Source organism: Aspergillus pseudoviridinutans (genome assembly GCF_018340605.1).
Source record: "Aspergillus pseudoviridinutans IFM 55266 DNA, scaffold_4, whole genome shotgun sequence".
In the NCBI taxonomy this organism is placed as follows: Eukaryota; Fungi; Ascomycota; class Eurotiomycetes; order Eurotiales; family Aspergillaceae; genus Aspergillus; species Aspergillus pseudoviridinutans.
In genome coordinates, this window is record NW_025091284.1 from 2106779 (window position 1) to 2121347 (window position 14569).

The 14569-nt window shown below is 49.7% G+C and overlaps 4 protein-coding genes across 4 annotated transcripts; 3 read left to right on the forward strand and 1 right to left on the reverse strand.

Annotated features, from left to right (window-relative positions):
* Positions 1-110: 110 nt before the first annotated feature.
* Positions 111-1579, forward strand: fen1 (multifunctional nuclease RAD27; the record flags this gene model as incomplete). Its single annotated transcript, XM_043302055.1, has 4 exons — positions 111-123; positions 196-281; positions 411-986; positions 1058-1579. 4 exons carry the CDS (start codon positions 111-113, stop codon positions 1577-1579), a joined length of 1197 nt encoding a protein of 398 aa, XP_043157990.1.
* A 2303-nt stretch (positions 1580-3882) lies between these two features.
* Positions 3883-5147, forward strand: Asppvi_006151 (histone H1/H5 family protein; the record flags this gene model as incomplete). The annotated part of the gene is made up of 7 exons (XM_043302056.1): positions 3883-3949; positions 4045-4070; positions 4229-4251; positions 4383-4513; positions 4652-4710; positions 4773-4946; positions 5007-5147. The coding sequence occupies 7 exons, from the start codon at positions 3883-3885 to the stop codon at positions 5145-5147; spliced, it is 621 nt and encodes a 206-aa protein (XP_043157991.1).
* A 2502-nt stretch (positions 5148-7649) lies between these two features.
* Positions 7650-10437, forward strand: Asppvi_006152 (1-phosphatidylinositol-4-phosphate 5-kinase; the record flags this gene model as incomplete). The annotated part of the gene is made up of 3 exons (XM_043302057.1): positions 7650-8815; positions 8887-9847; positions 9922-10437. 3 exons carry the CDS (start codon positions 7650-7652, stop codon positions 10435-10437), a joined length of 2643 nt encoding a protein of 880 aa, XP_043157992.1.
* A 1649-nt stretch (positions 10438-12086) lies between these two features.
* Positions 12087-14010, reverse strand: Asppvi_006153 (putative transcription initiation factor TFIID subunit 12; the record flags this gene model as incomplete). The annotated part of the gene is made up of 2 exons (XM_043302058.1): positions 12087-12341; positions 12424-14010. The coding sequence occupies 2 exons, from the start codon at positions 14008-14010 to the stop codon at positions 12087-12089; spliced, it is 1842 nt and encodes a 613-aa protein (XP_043157993.1).
* Between the last annotated feature and the right edge of the window lie 559 nt (positions 14011-14569).

Below are 14569 nucleotides of genomic sequence, written 5' to 3' on the forward strand. Positions count from 1 at the left end.
TTGAGCTTCATATCTCAAACACTTTATTCTAGTGAGTGGTCGACCACCACAGCAAGGGAGTAGCGATCATCCTCTTCTTTTGGTTGTATTCTGAATTTTACACAATCGCCATGGGTATTAAACGTAAGTGAACTTTGGGGTTAAGCAGCTACCACATGGTTTGTAGCTTGAATAAAGCTGATTGGGGGGCTCTAGATTTGTTTCAAGTCATTCAAGAGAATGCACCAGATGCTGTCAAGGCAGGGGATATCAAGAACCACTTTGGCCGAAAGGTCGCCATCGTATGTAGCCCTCTTCTCCTAACCCTACTACCAGCATGAAAGCACATTGAACGTTGCAGTGATACTTACTATCCATGGATGAATAGGATGCGTGCGTTGAATCTTTCTCGAACAGGACAGGTCATGTAGCTCACATCTTGCAGGTCTATGAGTATCTATAGTTTCTTGATCGCCGTCCGCTCCGAGGGCCAGCAGCTTATGAGCGAGTCGGGCGAGACAACGTCGCATTTGATGGGAATGTTTTACCGGACATTGCGCATGGTCGATAACGGAATCAAGCCTCTCTATGTCTTTGATGGAGCACCACCGAAACTCAAGTCCGGTGAACTTGCGAAGCGTACTGCACGAAAAGCCGAGGCTACTGAAGCCCATGAGGAAGCAAAAGAGACGGGCACTGCGGAAGATGTTGAGAAGTTCTCGCGGCGCACKGTACGTGTTACAAAGGAGCACAATGCCGAATGCAAAAAGCTGTTGAAGTTGATGGGTATCCCGTACATCGACGCTCCGACAGAGGCGGAGGCCCAGTGTGCAGTGCTTGCGCGGGCAGGGAAGGTCTATGCCGCTGCTTCCGAGGATATGGACACGTTATGTTTTGAGGCACCAATTCTTCTCAGGCATCTTACGTTCAGCGAGCAGAGAAAGGAACCCATTCAGGAGATCCATCTGAATCGTACTCTAGAGGGCCTCGGCATGGATCGTCAACAGGTAGGCGACTTTCTTCTCCACAGAGTCACTTTATGGATACGATTTTCTCATGCTTACTCCCGGCTGCACAGTTCATTGATCTATGCATTCTTCTCGGCTGTGATTATCTGGAACCTATCCCCAAGGTCGGGCCAAACACTGCTTTGAAACTCATTCGGGAACACGGAAGCCTGGAGAAGGTGGTCGAGGCACTCGAGAGCGACCCCAAGAAGAAATATGTCATCCCAGAAGATTGGCCCTATCAGGATGCAAGGGAGCTGTTTCTCCATCCGGACGTGCGAGAAGCTGACCATCCCGAGTGTGACTTTAAATGGGAGGCGCCAGATGTTGAAGCTCTAGTGGAGTTCCTGGTCAAGGATAAGGGTTTCAACGAGGACCGGGTTCGCAATGGAGCCGCTCGCCTGCAGAAGAATCTCAAAACCGCTCAGCAATCACGGCTTGAGGGCTTCTTCAAGCCGGTCGCTCGGACGGATGAGGAGAAGGCTAGTCTCAAACGCAAGCACGATGAGAAGTTACAGGAACAAAAGAAACGCAAAAAGGAAGAGGCCAAGGCTAAGAAGGAGGCCAAGGCGAAACCTCGCGGTGCTGCGTAGGTTCTTGTCTTTGCAGGACTTGTTTTGCAGGACTAGCTTTGCAGGAGTCGTGTCGGGAAGACGGTCTCAAGGGTGACAGGACTCGCATGTTGCGTGTCAGTACTATGTGATATTGCTGGCGTTTCTGGCCTTAGCTACGGGCGTTTTCAATTTTTCCTCATGGCATATGATGGTTCACGTATGATTAGGGATTGCAAAAGAACATGATTATTTTCTGTGTTATAGGTTATGTTCTGATTCTGACAGTACTTGGTGCCGCGTAGGGTCTCTGCGTTCCTCTGTATTCCACTCGTCTATTGATCTGTTCTGATACAGGACGCTCAAGGGATAGACGTATATTAGCAATGGGAGTCCTTTCTTTTCGATAAAATGGCTGCATTGCATGATTGGGGTTCTTCGAGTATTACTACGTGGACAAAGCCTGGTTGTGCATCCGCCCACTGTGGAATGATATATATGTGCAAATTGGTGGCTGATAGCAAGAGGCAACACCCGGTCCCACCAGTACAACACACCAGCGTCAATTTTTCTGAATTGATGTAGATCTTGATGCAATAACATTAGAATCAGGAGCAGATCGGACACCAGCACAAGAATTAAATGAAAGCTTATGCCATATTACTCAACCGTCACTGTCAAGGATGAGAGAGCGCAGTCGTACTAGCGGACTTCATCGACACTGTTCTACCCGTGATAGAACACCACTCTAGCATGAGAATTCATAATAGCGGGTAAGCTGGATGCTAGATTGATGCCCATCTCCCTAGAATTCTTTTGCCACACGTCTACCACTCGTAGCGATGTGATGATGTCCTCCGGGCCATGAGCGAAAACAGCGGCCCGCTGCAATGATGTAAACAATGGATCAGTCAGACAGAACATGCCGAGGATTCAAAGTCCTTCAGAACAATTGGATCCAGAATAGAATTCTACAAAAAGTGACCTATGACGGCAATCTGGGTAAAAAGGCGAGTTATACCATGGTTCAACGACAAGGGTGATTGGCAGGAAGGTCAAGAAGTATTTGGATGCCTCCCACGATTGACGACCTGGGTATATTCTCTAACCACATGATCTCCCTTCGTTTCTGGTTGAAGTCATACCTCGCTTAACTTGAGATAATCCTTCTTACGGCTACCCAGGGAAAGGATGCTTATTGGCGCAGAGACAAACTTCAGCCAATACAGTATATCATGGATATCATCGTCATGGACACACTCTATCCTCGTGACCCAACCAAAAGCACGAGCGAAGGTGGACGAAGCCCTCCTCCACCTTCGATTCCAATCATGTTGCTTACCAACACAGAAAAACTGTAAATATGCAAGGGGATAGATCATTGACTTCAGTTCCTTAGCCTCTAGTTTATGAGCACGGTGCAAGCTGTCAGGAGTGGATGAGCTTGATTGAACTGCAATGAATAAAGGTACAGTCGCATTGCATCTTGACGGTTTCAGAAGCCACTTTCAACCACCGCAGATCTGACAGAAAATGTTCAAACTCTTTCTTCAAAAGCGATAGATGTCAAATTCAATCAAAGTCCGTAAGACATGCATACCAAGATTCAAGTAATTTATTCGGGAAAAAAAGTGAATAACCTGGCAAGGGAGAGGGGATCCTGATCGAGAGCCCACAAACAACGCGAGGATGGAGAAATTGAGTGGACAAAAAGGAGGTAGAATAACAGGTTGCCTGATTAGTTTCGCCTGGAATGCGCATAGACCGAGATCGAATCCCTTATAGTCTCCATTATGAATATGATAGACAGGTGCGAAAGGGAGAAGGAATTAAAATCCATCGCCTACGTGTATGGAGCAGAGGGAAGACAAGAAGTGCTGAGGCAGACAATAGGATCATGCGCGTACAAAACAACAGAACTCCATAGGTACTCTTAGCGATTCCCTGTTGGTACTTTCAAAGGCTGATCGTCGCGCTACACTGGTTCAATATGTACCTGCTAAATCATTATATAAAAGTCTAAGATATGGAAAGCACAAATATCGAGGCGAAATAAAAATTAGAGAAGAGGAAAGCGAAGAAAAGGAGGGAGAGATTCGACGTGTTGTGCCGCTTCTGCTTGCGAGTGATCCTGTGTCAACACCGGCTGCCCTATAAATCGCGGTGCCCCGCGGCTTTTCCACCCCTTCCGTTGTCGACTGCTTTTTCTCTTCCTCGATTTCGCACACCACCCAGCGGTCTATTTTAGGAGCTTCTAGACATTGAATCCTTCTTCTGGATCTCTTGATTTATATATATACCTATCCTCGCCATCAGAAACACCAATCCCCCTCTAACCTTTCGACATGCCTCCCAAGAAAGCTTCCACCGGCGCGACCAAGAAGGCTACCTCGAGCCACGCCTCCTACCGTGGTATGTTTCTACTGATCTTTCAACACCACCACTTCGCGTTTGCTTGATTTTGATATCATTTTCGTCGCGAATGTCTGCTAATTCAGAAAATATAGATATGATCAAGGATGCTATCCTGAATGTGAGTTGATCACGCTGTTTCCGAGGCGCCTTTTGATGATGGTGCCGGGTGGGAACTTCCCCGACCGTGACACGTCTGCACGGCGCTTGATTGTCCCAACCACCCATCGGACTGCTTTTTATTTTATCTCAAGTTGGTCGCTGACATCTCTTTTATAGCTCAAAGAGCGTAATGGTAGCAGGTATGTAGTTTTCTGCTATTATCCTCAGTATAGATTCGTCGCCGCTGGCGACGTGGCTTAACTTCCCCTCACAATCACCTTACTTCTTATGACGCGATCAAACTAACGTATGATTTTTTACATCATTACAGTCGCCAGTCTATCAAGAAATATGTACTGGCCAACAACAAAATTGCTTTCGCCAGTCAGGCCGCTTTCGACAGCCAATTCAACAAGGCTATCAAGGCCGGTGTTGAGAAGGGAGAGTTCACTCAGCCCAAGGGTAAGTCGCTGTCTGCCGCGCATCTCTACTTTTCGTGCTCTCTGATCATTTCGATCAATTCTGAGCGTCTTGCGGCATCTCGCTGGCTGCGCATGTTTCTTTTACTGAATCGTAACACTGACGCGTCTCAATTTCCAGGTCCTTCCGGCCCTGTGAAGCTTGCCAAAAAGGAGCCTGCTGCTAAACCAGCTGCCAAGGTGAGTCCAAAAGTACATGTTGAATCGATCAAGCAAAGGCATAACTAACATGCATCATACAGAAGGCCACTACTACTTCAAAGCCTGCTGCCCCCAAGAAGGCCGCCGCTAAGAAGACGGAGAAGGCCGAGAAGCCTGCTGCCAAAGCTACCACCAAAAAGGCCGGCACTACCACCAAGAAAGCTGCTGGAAGACCCAAGGCCAACACCGCCAAACCTCGCAAGGCCTCGACTGCGGTATGTGACTATCATCGCTGTTGCTTCTCAATTCCCAGTGAAATGCTAATACGTAAGCAGGCCCCTGCTGTGGTCGACCAACCCAAGGTTCTCTCCACGACCAAGTCAGGCCGAGTGACCAAGACGACAGCTAAGCCCGCTGAGAAGGCCACCAAGAGGAAGGCCACAACGGCCAAGAAGGCCGAGAAGAGCGAGGCATAAATGCCATCGCTTGGGTCGTTCTGAGCGATTTCCCTTTTGTTTGCTCCTTTCCCTTCCAGTGCTCCTTCGTCTGTGACGTGCGTTTTTGAGTGATATCTTCTTGGGCTGTATCACTTTATCTTCTTTTCTTCTGTTGTAATTTGCTTTGTCCCGCCACCTACCATCTTTACTGGCCGTTGCTGTGGCTGCTCACGGGATATCTTGTCGATTGCTTTTGTGCTCCATTTTTTATGTTTTTGGACTGTTGGTAGGGTTGGCGTCCTGCGGTGGATTTTTTTTCCAGGGGGAAACATCTTATCTGCGTTTGGGGCACTCGTTCGAGGATACGTCTTGAAATGGAATTGCTTTTTTTTCATGTTTATACGACGGACACACGTAGACTGTAGTTGTAGGCGGTGGTCATTGTACTGCTATTTGGCTCGTACTTCCGACCCATTTGGGTTACGCCATGTACTATGTACTATCCCGTTGTCGGAACTTGAATTATGCTCTCCGGACTTCTTTTAGGCTCTGTGATACGCGTCTGCCAGACGTGCGCATTGGGTGGACATATGTTGAACAGCAGATCAGCAATATTGAGCCATGAGCTACGGTTGCGCGCTGGATTAGAATTCCAGCAGGCAAACTGATCTTACATCTGGTTAGGGACGAGCTGCTCGAAGCGAGAAGATACTTAGGAGTATTTAATTATTTCGGCGTTTTCTTGGCGTCTTGACCGGATCTATTCCCTCTGGATGGAAGTATGAATTATGGGACGGTCCAGTTTACTTCAGAAATGTAAGGTTGTCCCTTGCGTGCAGATGATGTCTCCTGACCTGACATGAGAGCATGCATTGCATGGATGTGGGCGTTGAGCAGGTGGGCAGGAAGAGAATGCTTATTATCAGAGCAGCAGTTAGGATGGTCAGCTGTTGAGCTGCTATGTTTATTGGTATGACAGGAGTACCCTTAGGTACAACTGATTGATTGCCAGGCGATCTACTAAGTAAATATACCCACTGCACAAGTGTCCCCTGTGTCAGATTGTTTTATATATATAAGGCGCTTGGCTTATCCAAACCAACATTGCGAAATCCAGAGCAAGAAAACAGAGAGATAGAAAGCTCTGCCTGGGGTTCTGTTCTTGATAATGTAGACTCTAGCCTACCTTAGGAACCATGATGATATCTAGTACAGTGCAAGTGACATCAATGAGCACGTAATCGGTGAGGGTGTAGTACTTCAGCTACTCTTCGGCTACGGGGCATCAGTACAGAGCACTGAAAAAGGGTGTTCAACATCTAGCATCATTGGACGTAATCAAATTCAATGCATTTGTTTGTACTCGACTCTATGGAGTAGATCAACTATAACAATCCGGAATGTTAATGATCTTGATGCTGCCATCGGAGCTGAACAGTGGAGTTGAGACCGGGTCCGTTTTCTCCGTTCAAATAACCAACCTCTTTTGTTTCCGCCGGGAAAACACCAATCATCGGTACGAGGCTTCACGGGTATCATGAATCGTCAGATACCTACCTTATGAACTCCGCGAGGCCTTAAAGAGCAGTAATAGTAATAATAATACAAAGATCTAAGAAAAGAACATCCCTAGTTCCTAGGCGGGACCTGTAGACTCCAGGCCTCCGTCTTTCTACCCTCTCCTTTCTTGCTTTTCTCTCCACGCTCTCTCTGAGTTTGTTCCTGTTGATATTACCACCACACTCCTTTTCTCAACTGTCTTGAATCGATATCAATATCAATATCAATATTATCATAGTCAATCCCTTTGCGGTGCATCCGCTGACTGAGCGACAAAATTATACTGCTGCATAACTCCAATCATACAGTATCTGTCCAGAGCATAATATCTAATAACCATCATCCCCCTCAGGACGCCATCTCGAAATATCCGAGCTTGGCCATCCCTCTCCATCTTAGCTCTAGCTGTCTCTCTCTTTTCTCTCTCCTCCTCACTCCCTTCAATCCTCACCTTCATACGCTTTTAACCAATCTCATCCTCCCTCTCCTTCGGCTATTAGATTGGTCTATCTCGGTGATTCACCGCCTCTGACCACGTTGTCTCCTCTGTGTCGACTCTTTCTTTCCGTTCTGAACATGCTTATCGGTCGCTGAACTTTCTGCCACGCCTACCCCGGCTGGCCACTCCAGCTCGACTCGGGAAGAATACCACCATCCCCCCGACCTCTCTCCTCCTCGTTGCCTTGCATTCAGTTGATCATTACTTGCATTGAATTAATATACGCGTTGCTTGATCGGTCGGCTGTCACAATCACTTCCCTTTCTACGCCTTCTGTCGCTTGTCCATCTTGTCGTCCTCCCATTGGTTCACAGCGTCATCTTATTAAGTACCCGAAGCGATTTCCTCCCGTCTGCTCGCTCGGATTCGTTGGTCCACGCAGACCTCACGTCACAGTCCCATCCCCTCTTTCCTTCTTTCCCCTGGAACTCCTCCTCCCTGCCCCTTGGGAGCCGCAACAATAAGGGAAAAAGGAGCGCACCATGCCCTCTTTCTCCAACGACGGGCCTTATCAGTCGTCTACTGCTACGGCCACACACCCTCGCCCGTTTGATTCACCGCAAGGGAAAGCGCACGACAGAACCCCCGTGGGAAATACGTTCTTATGGACAAACTGGCCGAACGGTGATACGAACCACCTCGAATCCCAGCCAACAGATCGTCAATATTCCTCAGATCTGAAGAATGGCAGTGCCTATTCTTTAAATGGGCCCCGGTCAAGCGCTAGCTCCTACACGCGAGATTTACCACACTCGAAAGATGGCAGCATGCATTCATTAGGAAATGGATCGGTCCGCGATCCAAGGGAGAGTGGCCGGTTTTCAATGACGATGGACAAGGATTTTACTCGGAAATCTTCTGATGCTGGAGCCAGTGCTGGCGTTGGCTCAGCAGCAGGGTCCATCTCCAGCGCGCAGCAGGCCAATGGGATCTCGTCGAGCCACCGAACCCCCAACGGAAAGTCGCTGGTTAATGGAGATCGCCCCCAACCGTCGGTTGACGAACTGGTTTCTCAGAACTCGACTATGGCCGCGAACGGGAACACCATCTCGACCTCGCTATCCGAAGATTCCAGCCGGCTCGCATCCGAATCCGATCGATTGTCTCCCTCACAGACGGCAGCTCCCCACCGTTATTCTTCCCCGCCTCTCCCCTCAGCCGCCGCTGACGCCAGCCACACACAAGATCCCGCAGCATCAGGCCTTCGACATCGACATACGCTGCAAGTTCCCAGAGCGACCAGCGGCCGTCGTAATAGCCGCGATCAGGCCGACGAGACGGCTTATAGCAGTGGTCGGCTATCTCCAACAGCAGGGGGAATCCGCCGAACGTCACTCAGCTTGGTTCGGCGGGCCACAAAAACCAATCACTCGGACTCGGTTCCTGACGAGGCCAACCCGAACGAGGATGCAGCGCGTTGGGCAGAAGCGATCAAGCAGAGGAGAGCGTCTAGAAGGAAATGCCGTGATGACGACGATGACGATCGCGTCATCGTTGGAACAAAAGTCGACCAGAACCACGTGAACTGGGTGACTGCGTACAATATGCTGACCGGAATTCGCTTTACGGTGTCGAGGATCAACGCCAAAATGGACCGGGAATTAACACCCGCAGATTTTGAAGCCAAGCATAAATTCTCTTTCGACATGTATGACGACTGTCACCTTCCGTTCCCCTTCCCAAATCTTGTTGATTGGCTAACATTTTCGTTGCTCTTAGTACTGGTAACGAGCTGACGCCCTCTGCAAAATACGACTTCAAATTTAAGGACTATGCGCCGTGGGTTTTCCGGCATTTGCGAGCCAAATTCCGCCTTGATCCGGCCGACTATTTGATGTCCCTGACCAGCAAGTATATCCTCTCCGAGCTGGGCTCGCCAGGAAAGAGCGGAAGCTTCTTCTACTTCTCCAGGGACTACAAATACATTATCAAGACTATCCACCACTCCGAACACAAACTGCTGCGAAAGATTCTTCCAGAATATTACAAACATGTGGAGCAGAATCCCAACACGCTGATATCACAATTCTATGGTCTTCACCGGGTGAAGATGGCATACGGGCGCAAGATCCACTTCGTGGTTATGAATAACCTCTTCCCTCCCCACCGCGACATCCACCAGACCTTCGACCTGAAGGGGTCAACAATCGGCCGGGACCTCCGCGAGCAGGATCTTGAGAAGAATCCGCGGGCCACTTTGAAGGATCTAAACTGGCTTCGCAGAGGCCGTCACCTTGAATGCGGGCCTTCGAAGCGAGGTTTCTTCCTCGCTCAGCTGGAACGCGATGTTGAGCTATTGAAGAAACTGAAGATCATGGATTACTCTCTTTTGGTGGGCATCCACGACCTTGGGAGAGGCAATGAAGAAAAGCTTCGCGACAAGACGTTGCAAGTGTTTCAACCGGGAGGTGACCGTGAAGAAGAGACGAATCCAAACATGCTGATGCGCACACCTTCCAAGCTGGAAAACGAACGCAAGGCACGCGAGCTGCGGATGCTCATTAAAAGGGAGCGTCCTGTGCCGCTCGATAAAGCCGCCGCGAAGATGCCCGACGAGATTCTAGATGAGAGACAGTATCACATCTTTTATGCCGACGACGGAGGGTTCCGAGCTACTCACGAGAACGGGCAGCCTGGCGATGAGATCTATTACCTTGGCATAATTGACTGTCTGACACATGTAAGTGTATTACTGCAATGCAAAAGCAGTCAGTCTTCCATCGAGCCCTGAGCAATGACTGACACTGTGAGCAGTATGGGACCGTGAAGAAACTGGAAAACTTTTTCAAAGGACTTTCCCATGATCGCAGCCAGATCTCGCCAATTCCGCCTGAGAGCTATGGCGACCGGTTTGTTAAATTTATCCGGGGCATTACTATGTCCAAGGAGGAAGTCGAACGGCATAAAGAAGCTCGAGCGCAGGGCAAAACATCAGCAGAACGAACCGAGTCTGTCGAACGAACAATGCAGGCTGCCGAGAAGGAAGCCGCAAAGGACGTCTCGACCACGCATCCTCGAACGCTTTCAACTGTCTGGGACCCTGCGGATGCCAACGGACCAGGTCCGACTTCGACGCTGCCCATAGTGGACGAAGCCGGTGAGCAGAGCAGTGTTGGTGGACACAGCCAGCATAGCCGACAAGGACCGTCGCTCACTGAAAAGGATTTGCCGCCCTTGCCTGGGATGGGCAGTTCGCAAGACGGTCCAAAAGGAAAAGGAGTTTCTTATAGCGGCCCGAACGGCACCTTATCACCCTTAGCAAGCCGATGACCGGCGTCGCAATTATACGCTCCGCGACTCCATTTCTGTTTCTGGCGTGCTGTTTTCGGTCGATTATCTCATGATATCCCCATTCGCAGTCAATGACGCTTTGTTTCTTGGGCGCCATAGATCGTTTACCTTGCATGTTCGTGCGACGCATCTTCTCCCGCCATCTATCGGTTCTTCACCACTCCTTGAGGAGACCGATTTTGTGATAGTGTCCATGTTACCATGATTGACATGATTTTCCTTAGTACCATGGTGTCCTCCGTTGCCTCTCAATTATTTTGGGACAATGCTGTCTCCAACCCTCGTTTTTCTTCTTTGCACAATGACAAAGCTATCTTCGACCATGCGCACCATCATTTGAAACACTTTCATACCATCTTTTCATTCCCTTTTGTGTATTTTGCTCTGCCTTTCTGTCCATTCATTCTCTTCTGGTAGATGCCGACTCCAAGCCAGGCGCATCTAGCTGACAATCTCCTATGCGAAGGGCTACATCGATTGTCTTTAATCTCCGTCTCTCGAACAATTTTCTCCTTTTACTATTCTTTTCCATTCTCCCCCCCCTTAACAATATTTCCTTGCATCACAGATATTTTGTATATTGCTTTTCCTCTTGTCGTCTCTGCTCCGCGTTAGCCCATATCCAAGCCGACCATAGTCGGACCTGCCATTCTCTGCAATTCTCTGCCATTCTAGATACTCTTGGAACCTCGTTGCCTGCCATTTCCCTTCCTGTACGTTATTCTTGTGATTCTCAGTTGTCCTTAGATCTCAGTTTTGGACTCGATAGTCGGTTGGGAGAAGCCTTGTTTTAATTTCTGTGAGCAGGTTTGAGCGCGTCATCATTGTCTTTTGCCTTGCATTGTGAGTTAGTGTTGCACTTTCTACGCCCTAGAAGATCGATAGAAGACTTTTACACCAAGTAGAAAATTGATACCAATATGTTCCTTGCTTCCGACATGACATCCATGGATGGCATCTAACTTCAGTAGCAAGAAACGTGACCCAGGTGATAAGGTAGTTTACCCTTCCCTTACAGCATCAACGGTTCCTCCCCTTCTCTTTTACAGACATTTTATGCTCTTTACCTACGAGCTCAACTTTGACTTCAACGAGACCTGCAATACATCCCCCTTGAAGACACATGATCTCTTTACAGGGACACGCAAGGAAGCGTCCAGATTTCTGAATGTATCACTCAAAACGCAGTTTCAGACATGAAATCATGAATCAAGTTTTTATCCATTCGTAGAACCTGTGCCTAGCCTAAGGTGGTATATCAAAATAACAGGCCTTCTCAAATCATGACGCCGGGATAGATGCAACATTCCAGGAGTTGAGCGAATTCGTAGTTTGCCCGCAGGAAAGACAATCTAGCAAGGGCAAAACCCATCAGAAAAAGAAAAGGAAAAAACAGAGGCCCAACCCCCCCGATGACGCCAGCCCGGATACGCATAATGTAGAATGTTTCACGTTGAATGTTACTCCAGGGAGATCTCAAGTTCACCGTGATTTAGAGGATGAAGGGAAAGCCAGAAGAAGATTGACGGGATGCTGCTCCGCCCTGTGTAGCTCTCCTGTTGGCGATTCCCTTATATTTTTAGTCGGAAGGATGAAGGAGTAAGGGAGAAGAAATAAGGAAAAGTGGATTACTCGGCCTTTCCCTGAGTAACTTTGGCGGCCTGGACGGCTGACATCTTTTGAGTCCAGCCTTGCGTGGGCTGCGGTTTCTTCACGGTGCGGAGATCGTCGGTGGAGAAGCCAGAGATGCGCATGTTGTAGTTTCTTTCCAGGACGAGTTGGATGTCGCGGATTTCAAGCGTAGAGGATGGGCGCAATTTGGCAAGACGGCAAGCAGCAGTGATCACGTCATCAACGAAATCGTCGGCCATTTGCAGGATGAACTATCGTGATGATTTAGCAAATGGCATATTCTAAACGCCGTGCACAGCGGGACGCAGCGCTAATACGAAGAATAAAACTTACCTCTTCGGCGTCTGGCGTAAGCCCTTCACCCTCTCCTCCTCCGGTGACCTGGCGCACCAGGATGTCAAGCATCTTCTTGCTCAATACACGCTGGCCTTCGCCTTCAAGAACGTAGCCGGGATGCTTCTGGATGGCTGGTTGGCCCATCATACCCATGGCGCCATGACTGGGGCCGCCGGACAGAGTGGGCCGGGCTGGGGCCATGCTGACCGGCTCTGGGGGAGGAACGTTAAGGTTCTTTGGAATGGCCATGTTGATGTTACGCGCTGAATTTTCCGACGCGCGATTGGAAATATACCCCTGAGGATGTGCATGAGCATTGGCAGCTGCCTGCGACACATTTTGCTGAGCCATGTTATTGTTCGCGGCGTTGGTATAACTCTGAGCAGCTTGCGCCATCGCAGCTTGATGGGACAAAGGACGTGGTGGACCCTGTACGTTGACTGGCTGTGGAGCTGAAGGGGTAGGCGTCGAACCGTCTGGATTGGGGGTTTGGCTAAATGTGACCTGCCCGCCTGGAGTTCCCTGTTGCGAAAGAGCTTGCGGTTGCTGCTGTTGTGGTTGATGGGGAGGCGCGGTGGGAGCGGCAGATGCGGTGCCTGCAGCTTGTGTGATGGGCGCTTGGCCCGGCTGAGTCGTGGAGGGAGACATGGCCGCTTGTCCGGCTTGATTTCGCGCCGCAGTTACTGCAGAGTTAATGGTGTGAGGTGCCGGAGTGGGGGCTTGCCCAGGGTGCATGGGTCCGGGGACATTCACTGGACGCTTGTCACCGGCAGTGGGCGCCGGTGTGGCGGCAGGCGCAGTCACAGTGGCAGCAGCAGCCTGCTCTGCAGTCCCCTGTGGCTGTTGAGGTTGACCGGGTGCGGCGTTCGGTAGCCCTGCCCTATTGAGCTGCTGGTTCTGCTGCTGTGCCTTGAAGGATTCCTGTTGCTCCTTGAATTTGTTCAAGAAGTCGCTGCCTTCTCGGTAGAGCTTTTCGGCCGCAAGCTGCCGATTTTTGAACTCCTGCACCTCTTCCTGGCTCATGTTCCCAGCGGCCTGTCGCTGCGCAAACTGTTGGCGCAGTTCCGCGATACGTACGCGTCCGATCTCCTGTTTCTGCAGCGCAATACCGTATCGTAGTCTTGCCTCCGGCAGCCATGTTTGTACCTGTTCTTTGCTGATATTGGGAGGGAGAAAGAAGTGAAGACCGTTCACTTTCTGTTGGATTTGTGGGAGAAGCTGCGCGAAAGACTGTGGGTTGGCGGACTGAGTACGTTGAACTGGCTGTCCCTGCACGGCTGCAGCTGCCGCCTGAGCCTGTTGGTGCTGCTGCAGCGCTTGCTGGCGGTTTTGTTGAAACATTCGCATGCCTTTCATCAGATTCTGAGAGAGCTGTGTGAGTCTCATTTGGGCGTTCTGGTATTCCGCACTCTGCGGGTCTCGGCTGTTGAGTATCTCCCAGAAATTGCGCACCAACTGGGTGTGCTGAGCCTTTTGCTGCTCGTTGAGATGAGGTAATTTCTGGACCTGGTCTGTCCGGATTAGGTTCGAATGCTGCTGAGGTTGAACCATAGGCTGATTCGCCTGGGCCTGAGAGCCATCCATGTTCGTCGGCAGCAAGAGATCTCGTAATCTAATCGGGAAGCAGGAGCTTGACGGGGTATGCTGAGGCCCGCGAGGGAGGTAGTCGAACGGGACAAAGAAGGCGGCGCTTGTGATGAGGTTACTTCGAAGGTGTTAGTTGGATGAGGTCAAAATGGTGAATTCGGCCTGGACTGTGTCGTGATGGTGAGAGAAGATATACTTGTGAAAGCCTCGTAACGCTGGCAGGGGTGTAAAAATAATACCCACAGAGTGAATTTCAGACTCCAGACGCAGCCTTCCAGCTTGAGGAAAGGGATTGATAAAGCCTGGTCAGTCCAAGTATCCGATGAATGATGGCGGAGAGGAAGCGGAAGGGAGCGTTGGAGCCTCAAGGCTTGGCATCGCAGCCTTAAATGCGACGAACACAGTAGTGCGCCTTCACTGATGGTTATTAATCCATATTTCTGACCTCGTCACTTGGCTATCGATTCGGGTCCTATTGACTGTACATTACTTCAACAGTCTTATGAGCTGCTCTTTAGTAGATTTTGAGCATAGCATGAAACTGGGATTCTAGGCA